At 42.6% G+C, this 14336-nt stretch overlaps 1 protein-coding gene across 1 annotated transcript in view; it reads right to left on the bottom strand.

Annotated features, from left to right (window-relative positions):
• MNS1 (meiosis specific nuclear structural 1) overlaps positions 1–14336 on the bottom strand; it is a 123342-nt gene that overhangs the window by 53937 nt on the left and 55069 nt on the right. Inside the window, 3 exon segments of the mRNA XM_030190410.1 lie at positions 4724–4831; positions 4977–5193; positions 7053–7282. Coding sequence (XP_030046270.1) covers positions 4724–4831; positions 4977–5193; positions 7053–7282 — 555 coding nt within the window.

Raw genomic sequence — 14336 nt, 5'->3', positions numbered from 1 at the left:
CTCAATCTTTTTGGGGATGGAGGGGTTAGTTAATGGTTTCGCCCAGTTCGTCAGCAATGTCTGTTTCAGGACATTATGCAGAGGAACAGTGGACGATTCCTTAGGTGGCAAAGGATAATCCAGGACCTCGAACATCTCGGCCCTGGGCTCATCCTCAGTAACCACAGGGAAGGGAATGGCCGTAGACATTTCCGGGACAAAGGAAGAGAAAGACAAACTCTCGGGAGGCGAAAGCTTTCTCTCTGGCGAAGGAGTGGGATCAGAAGGGAGACACAAACTCCTCATCGGAGAAATATCTTGGGTCTTCCTCTGCCTCCCACGAGGCCTCCCCTTTGGTATCGGACATGAGTTCTCTGACTTCAGTCCGATACCGGGCCCGTCTCGATGCCGAGAAACCATGTCCACGATGGCGATGTCGAGAAGAGGACTCCTGCGCTGCCGAAGCTTCCTCCAGCGACGTCGACGGGGAGTCCACTTGGGTGGCAGCTGAAGCCGATGCTGCAAGCGGTACCGGCGTCGCAGTCTGCACCACGAGCGGGGAGCCAACCGCCGCATCTCTGGATGGTACCGACGGCGCAAGCGCCACCGGTACCAGAACAGATGGTCGCAGCAGCCCCTCCAGAATCCCTGGAAGGATGGCTTGGAGGCGCTCGTCTAGAGTGTCTGTTGAGAAAGGCTGTGGGGCCGGTACAGGCGACGAAGTCAGAATCTGCCTGGGGCGCGGAGGCAGTACCAGGCTGTCCTGAGAAGCACACATCGACACCTCCTGAATGAAGAGTGAACGATTCTCCCGGCGTCGACGTTTCATGGGTGCCACATCCTTCTGCATCCCGGTGCTCTCGGTACCGTAGCGGAAAGGTGAGCGATGACGATGCTTCTTTGCCTTCGCTCGAAGCATGCCACCGGTACCTCCCGGCACCGACGAGGAAGATGTGGAATCCACACGCTTCCTCGGGGCCGGGTCCGAAAGAGGTCGGTCCCGGTGGGCCTGTACCGCAGGAGTCCTCGAGGCAGGTGGAGACCCACTCGATGGCTCTCTGCTGCCATCGTGAGATAGTCTCTGGACAGCCATTACCTGCACTCGAGACGTCGATGCACCCTCCGGTGCCGACATCGATACCGTCTCCTACAATCGGGTACCACTACCGACGTCGACAGACTGAGCATGGCTTGGAACAGGCGCTCCCCACTGAGCCAATCTCGACGCTTGCGTCTGCTTTTTTAAGCGAAGACACAGGGTACAAGCGTCGGGACAATGACCAGCCCCAAGACACTGAAGACACGAAGCGTGTGGATCAGTGACTGAGATGGCCCGGCTGCACCGCGTGCACTTCTTGAAGCCGCTGGCGATCTTCGAGGTCATGGATGGAAAAATCGCGGCGGCGAAGTCAAAAACCACGATGGTGCCAAAATAAGGGCACAAAAAGGGGAAAAAACCCATACGGGTGGCCAAAATGGCCGCTCGCGATAACGAAAGGAAACTTACAGGGAAAAACTAAGAGATAAAGGAAACTTTCAAACAGTTTTTTTTTTTTAAAGAAACGAAGAAACACGAGCGAACTCGCACAGAAAAAAACTGAAAAAGTGGCGAAAAACAGCAAAACACTGCGAGGACTCTCTCTGGGGCACAGAACAGCCAAAAAAACAGCCGTCCTGAGCCGCAGAAAAAAAAGAGAATGAGGGGCATGCTCGCACTGTGGGCTGGAAGACGGTTGCACATGCGCGCGAGGGCTAGCAAGCTTTGTTGCTAGGTAGAATTCCGTTCCTGGGGCTGCCGACGGACGTCAACCCATTAGTGAGAACAAGCAGCCTGCTTGTCCTTGGAGAAGGACAGAGTACATATCACAAAGAGTCCAAAACAAACAGCACAAAGGGCTTTCAAGGCTGGAGCAGACAAAAAAAATCCTTTATTCAGAGACCCAACACAGGCTATGTTTTGGCGTCAAAGGCATTTTGACACCGAAACACGGCCCGTGTCGGGGCCTGAATAAAGGATTTTTTTTGTCTGCTTCAGTCTTGAAAGCCCTTTGTTCCGTTTGTTTTTGGTCCCATATGCTCACAGGGAAAAAAAAGAAGAACAGGCCCTTATAGGCAGTACTGCAGAAGAATGAGCTAATCCTTCCACTCCTTCTCAAACTCGGCCTTAAAGCCCTGGCATTGTGCTCAGCAGAGTATTCTGTGCACTCCTATGCATCAGGGTAGAATAGCTAATAGCTTTGTTACCACTTATTTTTAAATATGCTGTGTGCTGGTGTGTAATGCAAGGCTTGGTGTAGGGTTATTGTGCACCCAAAAAAACTGAGTGCAGAGGTTGTGTACTTTCACTACATGCGTTCCTCTGTGAATTTTTACGTACCTTAACAAGAATGTGCTTTGGTCAGTAAACCAAGGGTCCTTAGGCAACCCAACAGTGTGGGGAAGAAGTAACTATAGCTTCTTCCGACCACCTAGAGGACAGAAGCTCAATACCTATCTAATTATATCCACATAGTAACATATTACACCTCATAAAGACAATGCAAGTATTAAGACATGCGCAGAAATCACAACTAACATACTCATTTACAAGCAAGATTCACCCCTGTTCTGACAAATTAATCAAGGACAAGGCTAGGAAAGTTTATATTTACTCCTACTTGTCCTTATTTGGCAGCATGACTACTAATGGTAGTACTGCAAGATTACCGCTAGGAGTCATAGGAGCTATTTTGAACCTTGGACTGGCAAAGGAGTGACTGGGCGTAGCTCCTGCTCCCAAAAGACACCAGGAACACCGGTAAGACCAGGGCTGGGGATCAAGGTGTGGGGGGGGGGGGGGGGGGGGGAATTCTGCAGTCCAGGCATTGGGGAGGGGGAAGAGGAGGTAATAGGATCTCCTGCTGAACTTCATCTTCACCAGGCATCAGCTAGTTAAACTATATTTACCAGTAGTTATGGTACTCTAAAACGAATAGGGACCCAACAGTAGCCGAACAAAAGAACCCCACGGAAGACCAACAGGAAAAGCAGAAGTGGGAAATGAATGACAGCTAGACAAGCCACTGGTTGAACCAATCCACTTTATTCTTCAAACATATATAGAGACTTGACACGGCAACCATGTTTCAGTATACAAGATGCCTGATTCAGGAGTTTAAAACCAAAAATAATGAACTTACACATGCATATGAAGGCTAAATGAAAAAACTGTATACATATACAAACAAAGTAAAAACAAAATATGGGAAAAATCTAAAAATATGTAAAAGAATGAATGAATATATAAAACAAATGAGTATATATAAAAATAATACATTGGAGCAGTGGTCAAATCCATACATTTATGTTGAGTACCAACAAGATGTATAAACATAACCATACTGAAATTTAGAAAAAGAAATATACACAAAAACATGAAAGTACATGAAAATGCATATTTACTATGGATGTATGTGCAAAAAAAGAATAAAATATAATATCAAACATCTAAAAATACACAAAAATCTGGTGATGATGAAAGAGAGCCACTAACCTGCTGTTGTGGAACTCAAGACAAATGAGTGATGATGATAAGAGCTAAGAGCTCTGGGTGGGTCTTCAGAAAACCATGTGGATACTGACAATTCTCTGTCTAGAAATTAAACAGTTACAAAGTAGAAAATATGGTAAATAGGGGAAGTATGGACACAAGAGAAACTCCACATGCGAGAGAAAAAAAGTTTGATTGGAGTAAGCAAATTGCAACGGAGAGACAAGTGAGGACAAAATGAGGCAAAGTGAATGGAAAAAAGCCAGCGCAGGGAAAGAGAGCCAGTACAGGAGGGCATGCAGAGAAACCGGCGCAGAGGTGCAAGAAGAGAATGGTGGCAATGAAGTGGTAGAAGGTAAGTAGGGTTATTCTTCTGTCCGTACCTCCCCTATTTACCATATTTTCTACTTTTTAACTATTTTCTAGACATTTGTCTTGAGTTCCACAACAGCAGGTTAGTGGCTCTCTTTCATCATCACCAGATTTTTGTATACTTTTAGACATTCAATATTATATTACATTCTTTTTTGCACACACATCCATAGTAAATAAGACATTTTCATGTACTTTCATGTTTTTATGTATATTTCTTTTTCTAAATTTCAGTATGGTTGTTTATACACCTTGTTGGTACTCAACATAAATGTATGGATTTGACCACTGCTTCAATGTATTATTATTTTTATATATACTCATTTATGTTTTATATATTCATTTATTCTTTTACATATTTTTAGATTTTTTCCCATATTTTGTTTTTACTTTGTTTGTATATCTATACAGTTTTTTCATTTATCCTTCATATACATGTGTAAGTTCATTACTTTTGTTTCTAGACTCCTGAGTCAGGCATCTTGCATTCTGAAACACGGTTGCCGTGTCGAGTCTCTATACACGTTTGAAGAAAAAATTGGATTGATTCAACCAGTGGCTTGTCCAGCTGTCCTTCATTTCCCACTTCTGCACTTCCACTAAAAAGAAAGAATACTATTTATGCTATTTATACTATTTATTTATTTAAGAATACTATTTATGGATTCAAATATGAATCTATTTACATTTACTCTTGGAATCCTTTTCAGCACTTAACTCTAATTCTCTCCTGATCTCGTCTGTGGGAATCCGCACTGTCATGATAAAACTATATATTCTACTGGCTTCTTTAAACTGCTATTCTCAATAGTCATTATTTATTCATTGATTTTCAATACTCACAATCTCCTTTAGTCTTTCTGCCTCAGCTTGCTCTTCATGATAAAGTTCTGCTTGTATTTGTTCAAACTCTTCACGCTTCAGCTGCTCCTTTTCAATCTGTTCTGTAAGCTATCAAATTTTAAAAAATAAATAAATAAAATAATTAGAAAGTGATACAATTAAAAATATGGTATCTTTTCTCAAATTATATATACATACTGCTATTTTACTTTCTGTTTAGTAAATTACATTACAATTACTATTTGTTCAATACCTTATTTTGAAGCATCAATTTTCTTGCTTCATGTTCTTGGATTCTGGCCATTCGATCTTCCCCTCTCTTCTCTTGCATGTTAGCATACTCCAGGATCATCCTGTCTTCCTCATCCATTCTTTCATGCTCTCGTCTTCTCCATTCTGCCTGCTGCTGTTGAAATTCTTCAATATGCCTTTGAGTTGCATTAATTTTTTCTAATTTACGTTGCCTTTCCCTGCACAGAAAAAGTTGAGTTTTCTTTCCTTTTTATCTTCTATTTTCCCTTCATTATTTTTTACATACTCCACTCTAGACAGCATGCTTAGGTGACTTTCAGTTACTTCTGCTGGCCTGAGAGCTAGAAGGAAGTCTTCTTCAACACTATTCCTCAGCACCATTTCACTCAGCAAGAGTGCTACAGTAGAGACAGCAATTTTTGCTTCCTTCCTAGACTCTAAAGTGCTGCCTCTATACTACTCCCAAGCACTGCTTATTCCAGTGGTATAGCTTGAACCAAATTGTTAACCTGGGATGATTTCTTTATCTGGATAGTTTTACTAAGAGAAATCAGATACCTTAAACTGTATAAATTGCACCTGAATTTAAAATACAGGGATTAAGATCTGAAATCTTAGAAACTGCTCAAGGGGTCTTTAATATGCATAGATTAATGAAACATGTTAAATGTCTCATCTGTGACACAGCACTAAAAGTCCTATTATAAACTGTCATACATCTTAACTATTATAAAATTGTTTGCTGTAAATCTTGGAATCCCTGGGTTCCTGGCTGGCTGAGTACGACTTAATGCCGTCAATGCACTGTTACATTATAATGAATTTTAGAACGACGGACAAATCTGAATACTCATAACAGTGAGTTTCTGCCTGCTCCCTTAGAGAGAGGCTGTTTAGGGGCAGATCTAAACTGCACAGGCCCAACAACTCCAATGTAGTTCATGGAAAGTTTATGTGCACTACAGGGACAATCTGCACCAAGAGTAATTCCTGAATTATGCTGCTAGATCCCTTTGAAAGTCATCCCTACATATATTGGTTAAAAGACAAAAGGGCACCCTTATGTAACTACTATTTACAAAGTGGTAGACATTCAGAGTGGTTTAAGCGGGCAAGAGAGGCTTAAAGCTGACTGGTCGCCAATATTCAGCAGTACTTAAACAGGAAGTGCCATTAACTATTGACTCTCACCACTTTGGCACTGTCCAGGCAGTGCTGGGGTGGTCTGGGGGTAAAGTTGGGACGGTCCTAGAAGTATGCAGGCACCAGTATTCAGTGCTGGTGTCCACATACTTAACCAGAAAGTAGGTACACATAAATTGCAGTCCTAACTTTACCTGCTTAGGTATGTGGGTATGGCACTAAATATTGCTGTACCCACGAAACTTTCTGATATCATCGCAGACCCAAATATTTGATGCCAGTGCCAAGACATGTATGTACAGTACATTTTTGAAAGTGTTTGAAGGTAGTGATAGATATACTTTTTAAAGAAAGAAAAAATGCTGCCATACATAGGGGGTCTTTTACTAAGCCTCGGTAGAATTTTCAGCTCGCTGTAGAAATCAGCTGGCAGTAAACACAGAGATGCCCATTATATTCCTATGGGCGTCTCAGCATTTACTCTAGCCGATTTCTACCGCAAGCTAAAAACGCTACTGCAGCTTAGTAAAAGACCTCCATAATCTTTAAAGACCTCATGGGCCTCATCTTTAGATTCTAGAAATAAAGCAGCAGCTTGAAATGTCTTGAAAGACTGTGCATGGCAGTATCTTTTCTGCTGGTCCTTTTAAAGGATCAAAATCTATAAATCCTCCTGTTTCTCCATGATTAGTGCAGCTATTATATCCCAACATTTCTAAACAAACAAGTTGATTTCTTTATAGAGTTACTTCACGTTTTTGGTGCACCAGTGTTTGTACTGCTGACAAAATGAAAGCAAAATGGCAACACCATGTAACAATTACAACTTAAAATTCTTTAGCAATACCTACATCCTGATGAAAATATGAGCTGACAATTAATAAAAGAAACTGCATCCTTATAGTTTGAATATGCTAATTTTTGAACAACTTACATTTGGTCTTCTTCGCATATCTTTCTTACAATTTCATCAATCAGTCGTTTATCTCTTAAGAATTCCTCATAAGCTTCTTGCTTCTTCTGTTCCATTTCTTCAAGCTGTCTCTCTAATCCTTGTTGATAATTTATTTTGTCCTCATAATACTTCTTTTCTCTCAACCTCTCTTCTTCTGTTCCACTTTCATATACTTCCTTCATTTGTCGGGCTAGTTCAGAATCTTGTCTCTATTTAACATCAATAAACTGTCAAAACACACACCATTTTTTCCCTTTTCTAGTCAGTTATCAGTGTCTAGTGACTTTTCTTGATTTCTTTCCTCTTCACATAAGTCTCTGATAACACCATGTTCAAATCATTCAGGCAATTGTTTATTAAAAGCATGCACCAACACTTTTAATGTGCATTATTGATCTGTAAAAATATATGACAACCTGCAAAACATCTAATTTTCTCCATGACAAATATAAATCACTTGAAATTTTTAAAGATTTCTAATCAGTGTTATTAACTTCTTTTGAGTGATAAAAAAAAAACCTCTAGTATATTGGCACAATAATACTCTTCAAAAGACTGTAATTCTGTGGAATGCATCAAGTTTTAAACAGTAGATAAGGGGAAAAGCCTCTGAAACCGACTCAACCTCCAACCCGAATAACTGTTATGGAAAAAGTCAATAGGTTTCTTGTCATCATCGGCATAAAAAAAACCTTAAATTCTACAATGCAAAAATGCTAAAACTCCACAGAATTGACTAGGGCTCCAAAAATAGAAGTGAAAAGATTTTTTAACTTAGCTTTAACTTCCAAATGCGGGTGAAAAGCAACATGTAGATCATCTGTCCAACATACCAACTTTGGCCAGTGTTTCGCTGTAGAATAGCTGTCTCAAGGCGTGAGTAACCAAAACGTTTTGACACATCTGTGCTTCCGATGATGTACATGTTGCTTTTCACCTGCATTTGGAAGTTAAAGCTAAGTTAAAAATCTTTTCACTTCTTTTTTTTCGGATCCCTAGTCAATTCTGTGGAGTTTTAGCATTTTTGCATTGTAGAATTTAAGGGTTTTTTATGCCGATGATGACAAGAAACCCACTGACTTTTTCCAACCTTTGTTATCCATAACAATTATTGAGGTTGGGTCGGTTTCAGAGGCTTTTTCCCTTATCTACTTTTTAAAGCTTGATGCACGCCATAGAATTATAGCCTTTTGAAGAGTATTATTGTGCCAATATACTAGAGAGTTTTTTTGTAACACTATATTGAGTACTCTCTTTTCCTTGTTGGGATATATTAACTTCTTTTGACACAGTACTGAAAATTTGTACAATATTGTATAATGTAAGCACAGAAAGAGCAATACATAGGTGTAACACAGGGTGACGCAAGTCAGTTCAAAGTGGTAAAGATAGCATTTGCATTTTTGGGAAAAAAATGCTACCAAATTTTAGACTTATTTAACCTGTATCTAGATCATATGAAACAGAGAGGTCTAGCAGCAAGGATAGCTACTCTTGAAACTTACTTTTATAAACAGGTTTTTCATGATTGAGTGTTGTGCCAGACAGTTGCTGTGATGTGTTATCCTTTTTGTTGGTACTTATATCCCCCATCCTTGGTTTTATCTTCTTTCCTTCCCTCCCTTCTGCTTTTTGTCTTTTCTGTCCTGTTCCACTGGAGTTCCTTTCCTTTCTATTGTTTGTAAACCACCTTGCTGTACCAATACGAGAGGTGGTATATCAAGTGTAAAGCGAAGATACTTACCTGTAGCAGGTATTCTCCGAGGACAGCAGGCTGATTGTTCTCACATGTCGGTCGACATCCGCGTCGGCCAAGGATTCGGCATTTTCCCAGCAAAATAAAACAAAGTTTTGCTAGAGTCTTCTAGTGCGCGAATCGTACACACCGTGCACGCGCGGACGACTTCCCGCCTGTCACGTGAACATGCTTCCTCAGGTTAATCAAAAAGCATAGAAGCAACAAACAACAAGAACAACTCCAAAGGGGAGGGGGGCGGGTTTGTGAGAACAATCAGCCTGCTGTCCTCGGAGAAGACCTGCCACAGGTAAGTATCTTCGCTTTCTCTGAGGACAAGCAGGCTGCTTGTTCTCACATGTGGGGTATCCCTAGCACCCAGGCTAACTCAAAACAATGAACATTGGTCAATTGGGCCTCGCAACGGCGAGGACATAATATAGGTTGACCTGAAATCATAACTGAGAGTGCAGCCTGGAACAGAACAAAAATGGTTCTAGGGGGGTGGAGTTGGATTCTAAACCCCAAACAGATTCTGCAGCACTGACTGCCCAAACCGACTGTTGTGTCGGGTATCCTGCTGAAGGCAGTAGTGAGATATGAATGTGTGGACTGATGACCACGTTGCAGCCTTGCAAATCTCCTCAATGAAGACTGACTTTATGTTGAGCCACTGACGCAGCCATGGCTCTAACATTATGAGCTGTGACATGGCCCTCTAAAGACAGCCCAGCTTGGGCATAAGTGAAGGAAATGCAATCTGCTAGCCAATTGGAGATTGTGCGTTTTCTGATGGCAGCTCATGAAGAGCTGGTAAGACTGGATCTTGGTGGCGAGCATAGCGGCCTGATACGTCTTCCTCCCAAAAGTGTCAAGAGTTCTTGCCTCTCTGCCTGGGGGTGCCGAACCATAGTCTCTAGTACTCCTGGCTCTCTTGAGGGCGAAGTCCACCACCATGGAACTGTGGGGTAACTGAGACCTCATCAACCCAAGTTCACCGTGGATCCGATACTGGGATTCAGCTTTTTTTCGGGACCACGGGGCTAGACAGAGGGGCTGACCAGTTTCGCATAAGGACTTCTTTCAGTACCCTATGCAAAGGAACTGTCACAGCCTCTTTAGGTGGAGAACAATAATCCTGGACCTCGAGTGTCTCAGTCCTGGGCTCATCCTCAACTTCCACAGGGAAGGGAATAGCCGAAGCCATTTCCCGGACAAAAGAAGAAAAGGGCAGACTCTCCGTTGGAGATTGTCTCCTTTCTGGCGGAGGGGAAGGATCATCAGAAGGAATCCCAAAAGACTCATCAGAAGAGAAGTACCTGGGATCTTCTTCTGACTCCCACGAACGCTCCTGCTCAGTATCGGATAGAACTCGAGTTAATGTGCTTTGACACTGAACCTGCCTCGACGCCGAGGAACGATGTCCTCTATGGCAATATCGAGAGGCCGATGCCCGGTCCGACTGTGGCAAAGCTCCCTCCACCGACGTTGAAGAGGAGTCAACCTGGGTGGCAGCCGACGTGGATGCCACAAGTGGCATCGTGGTCGAGTACGTCACTGCAGGCGAAGGGCCAGACACCGCTGCAGCAGCAGGTACAGAAGGCGCAAGCACCCCTGACACCGAAGCTGACTATCATAGCGGTCCCTTCAGAAGTTCTGGAAACAAGGCCCGGATGCACTCGTCAAGAGCCACCATCGGAGAAGGCTGTGGGGTCGGTGGAACAGGCGGTGTCAGAATCTGTGGAGGCTCGGGAGCAGGTACTGGGCTGCTAGGAGACCGATGCATCGGCACCTCCTGAATCGAGGGGGAGCGATCCTCTCAGTGCCGACGCTTCCTCGGGTGCCAACTCTCTCGACGCCCCGGAGCTTCTTCGCCCTTGCTCGACGCCCGTCATCGAGATTCCTTGGTACCGATGAGGAGGACATGGAATCCTCACGCATCCTCTGGGCCGGGTCTGACAAAGGTCGGGCCTGGGGGGCCTGCATAACAGGAGGCCTCAAGGCAGGTGGAGACCCACTCTACGCCTCACTGCTCCCAGTGCGAGTTGGTCTCTCAGAAGTCATTACCTTTCTTCCTGACGTCAATCCTCCTGTCGATGTCGACGCCGATGACCTCAGTACTGATGTTGATGTCGAAGGACTGGACTGAGCCCCAAAAAGTTTTTCTCGTTGGGTTTCTCGAGTCCGTTTCTTCATATGAAGCCACAGACTACAAGTGGCTGGGCTATGGTCGGGCCCAAGGCACTGGATACACCAGGCGTGGGTATCGGTACCTGAGATAGTCCAGTTGCACCGCGTACGACGCTTGAAGCCGCTGGGCATCTTCGATGACATGGAAGGGAAAATGGCTTTGGCAAAATCAAACAACACGATTGTGCCTTGAAAAGAAAAAAGGGGCACAAAAGAAAGGAAAGAACCCGGCCGTGCGGCCTGAAAGTCGGCCACGTCGAAAAAGAAAGAAAACTTATAAAAAAGGTGCTTAAAACTAGAAAAATACGGGAGAAGTTTTTTTTTAAAGAATGAAGTGAAAAATAAAAATAAAAGTAAACTAACTCGTCATCAAGACTCTTTCTCCTGGGCCAAAAGCGAAGAGAAGTGTAGACACGCTGTCTTTCCGCTGCAGACAAGAAAAAACTGAGGAAGCACGCTCACGCGACGGCCGGGAAGTCATCTGCGCATGCGCGGTGTGTGAGATTCGCGCGCTAGAAGACTCTAGCAAAACTTTGTTTTATTTTGCTGGCATAATGCCGATTCCTGGGCCGACGAGAACGTCGACCCACATGTGAGAAAAAGCAGCCTGCTTGTCCTCGGAGAATAAACCATAATCCATTGTAGAAGCAATATCATCATATTTTACAGTCACCCAGTTTTATAAATAGATGGATCAATATTAAAAAGGGGGGGAGAAGCTGTGTGAATAAACTCAGAAACCTATATTCTGTTGAATTTAGGATTTCAAAAAACTTTATGTTCCAAATAGGCACTTAATTTAGGGAATCTAAAAATGAGGTATCTAAACGTGGCCTTTTATTTACTTACCTAACTTTAACTTCCTAAGTTAAATACTGAAAATCAGCTCTGAATGCCTAATTTCATTCTCTTGCTCTGATCCCCTCCCACCTTTTAAATTTGCTACATTTAGGTACCTAACTCATCAAGTTAGGCACAAACATCTTTTGATTATCAGCCTAAGAAGTCTTACTCCCTTCATCCTTCGTGTAAAAAAGAGTCCTAACCAAAATAAACACTTTTTAAAAGTCTGTACATCCCTTTGAGCTGGTATAAAACCTGACAGCAAACATTTTTTCCATATATGTATATCCCCTTTCTATATGTAGACTTATTCCAGCCTGAGGTATGCCTACACCACACCCTTGTGAAATCTTTATGCGGTGTAGATCTCAAAGTGAAAACAGCAGCTTTTCTGAAATTGATATTTACACACATAAATGCTGCTTTTTACATGTGAAGATGTTTCTGAACCACTCCCTAGAATTATAATGTATCTCTAGAGGAGTGGCCTCCACTAATTTTTAAGTTGGGGCCACTTTAGACCCAAATGAGCTGAAGGAGAGCCACCAACTACCTTACCATGTGAGGCCTCAACACTGCTGATCAGTGTGTGTTAATGACATTCACCCCACCAGCCTACTTAAAACTTTTTATTGTGTGTATGTCAAGGAGTTTTGCTTTTCCAAATGCATTCTCTTCATATGCTGAGAAATGCCTTGCCCTTCAAGCATGCGTCTCTTCCTCCCATTGACATCCCCTTTTCTATCCTGAGATTTTGGTAAAGAGGCAGAGAGTACCAGAAAAAAAAAAAAAAGCTCCTGGGCCTTGCACATAGTAACATAGTAAATGACGACAGATAAAGACCTGAACGGTCCATCCAATCTGCCCAACAAGATAAACTCATTTTACATGGTATGTGCTACTTTAAATGCATACCCGAGTTTGATTTGTCCCTGCCTTTCTCAGGGCACAGACCGTAAAAGTCCACCCTGCACTGTTATTGTACTAAATGTTCTGAAGCTAACATCAAAGCCCCTTAAATTTACACTCCAGCCCATCCATATCTATTCAGCCACGATCAGGGCGCAGACCACAGAAGTCCACCCAGTATTGGTTTTACTCTCCAATTACTGGCATCGCCACCCAATCTCCGCTAAGACTCCATAGATCCATTCCTTCTACACAGGATTTCTTTGTGTTTATCCCACGCATGTTTGAATTCCATTACCGTTTTCATCTCCACCACCTCCCACGGGAGGGAATTCCACGTATCTACCACTCTTTCCGTGACAAAATACTTCCTGACATTACTCCTGAGTCTGCCCCCCTCCAACCTCAATTCATGTCCTCTAGTTCTACCACCTTCCCGTCGCCAGAAAAGGTTCGTTTGCAGGTTAATACCTTTCAAATATTTGAACGTCTGTATCATGTCACCCTTGTTCTCCTTTCCTCCAAGGTATACATGTTCAGGTCAGCAAGTCTCTCCTTGTATGGTTTGCAACGCACAGAACACTGCTCTAGATTTCAAATTGAATCATGGATGGGAGAGAGGAGAGTAAATGAGCAGTCTATATGCCATCATATTCTATGATAAATAGTCTGCATTACTCTAATAAAGCCAACTAATGTCCAGAGACGTTCACGTCTATGTTCCTTTTTTCTTATTTTGAGAAGGGTCTCCTTATTGTTTGCATTATTTACATAAATTTTAAGAAGTCAGAATGGAGGTGGATGTTTTCAATTTTCAAAAGAAAAATAAATCTATTTTTTAAAGGCTTTTGATGATGGCAGGTGACCTGTGATACGAGTTAAATAAGCTCTAAGGTGTAACAAGTAAACGAAATTCAGCAAATTTTTTTATCGTTTTTGTTTTAAATGACGTATGTTTTAATGTAGCTATGTGCTTTAAAATCTGCTGTTAATGTTATTTATTTCACAAAAATGTATAACCCACCAAATCCAGAAAAATACAGCCTTCTCCTGGAAGATAACAAAATAAATAAAAGCAAAAATCACAACACATATAACTCAGACATAAATATTAGCTGTAATCTGTTAAGAACTCTGAGGTCAACATTAAGTTACCAGCTTAAGATAAATGTTGGTACTTCTTGTATTCAGCACTGTTATTCATACATTGATAGTGCAGAGACCACGCTGGCCCCTATTCAGCATGCCTAAACTAAAACATGTAAATGATCTAACAGCTGAATATCACCGCTAAATAGATAATTTTTTTGGATTGCCTTCACTCCAGTAACCCAGTCCATAAATATACTGTTTACCAATTTGAATGACCCAATATTATCCATGAGACCAACATTCAAAAGGATTTAACTGGGCAGGAGAGGCTGAATATTCCCTCTGACTGCCAAAGCACTAACTGGATGGGTTAGGGGTGGTCCAGGGGCAGAGACAGCACTTAACGGTTAGCAGTGATATTCAGTCTGCTAACTAGTGAAGTGAGCAGATAAAGTTAGGACAGCTGAAAGGCCAAGCTAACCATGCACCAACCT

This window comes from Microcaecilia unicolor, chromosome 1, assembly GCF_901765095.1.
Source record: "Microcaecilia unicolor chromosome 1, aMicUni1.1, whole genome shotgun sequence".
Taxonomy (NCBI): domain Eukaryota; kingdom Metazoa; phylum Chordata; class Amphibia; order Gymnophiona; family Siphonopidae; genus Microcaecilia; species Microcaecilia unicolor.
Note: the sequence above shows the minus strand (reverse complement) of the source record. Positions and strands in the feature narration are given on the sequence as shown.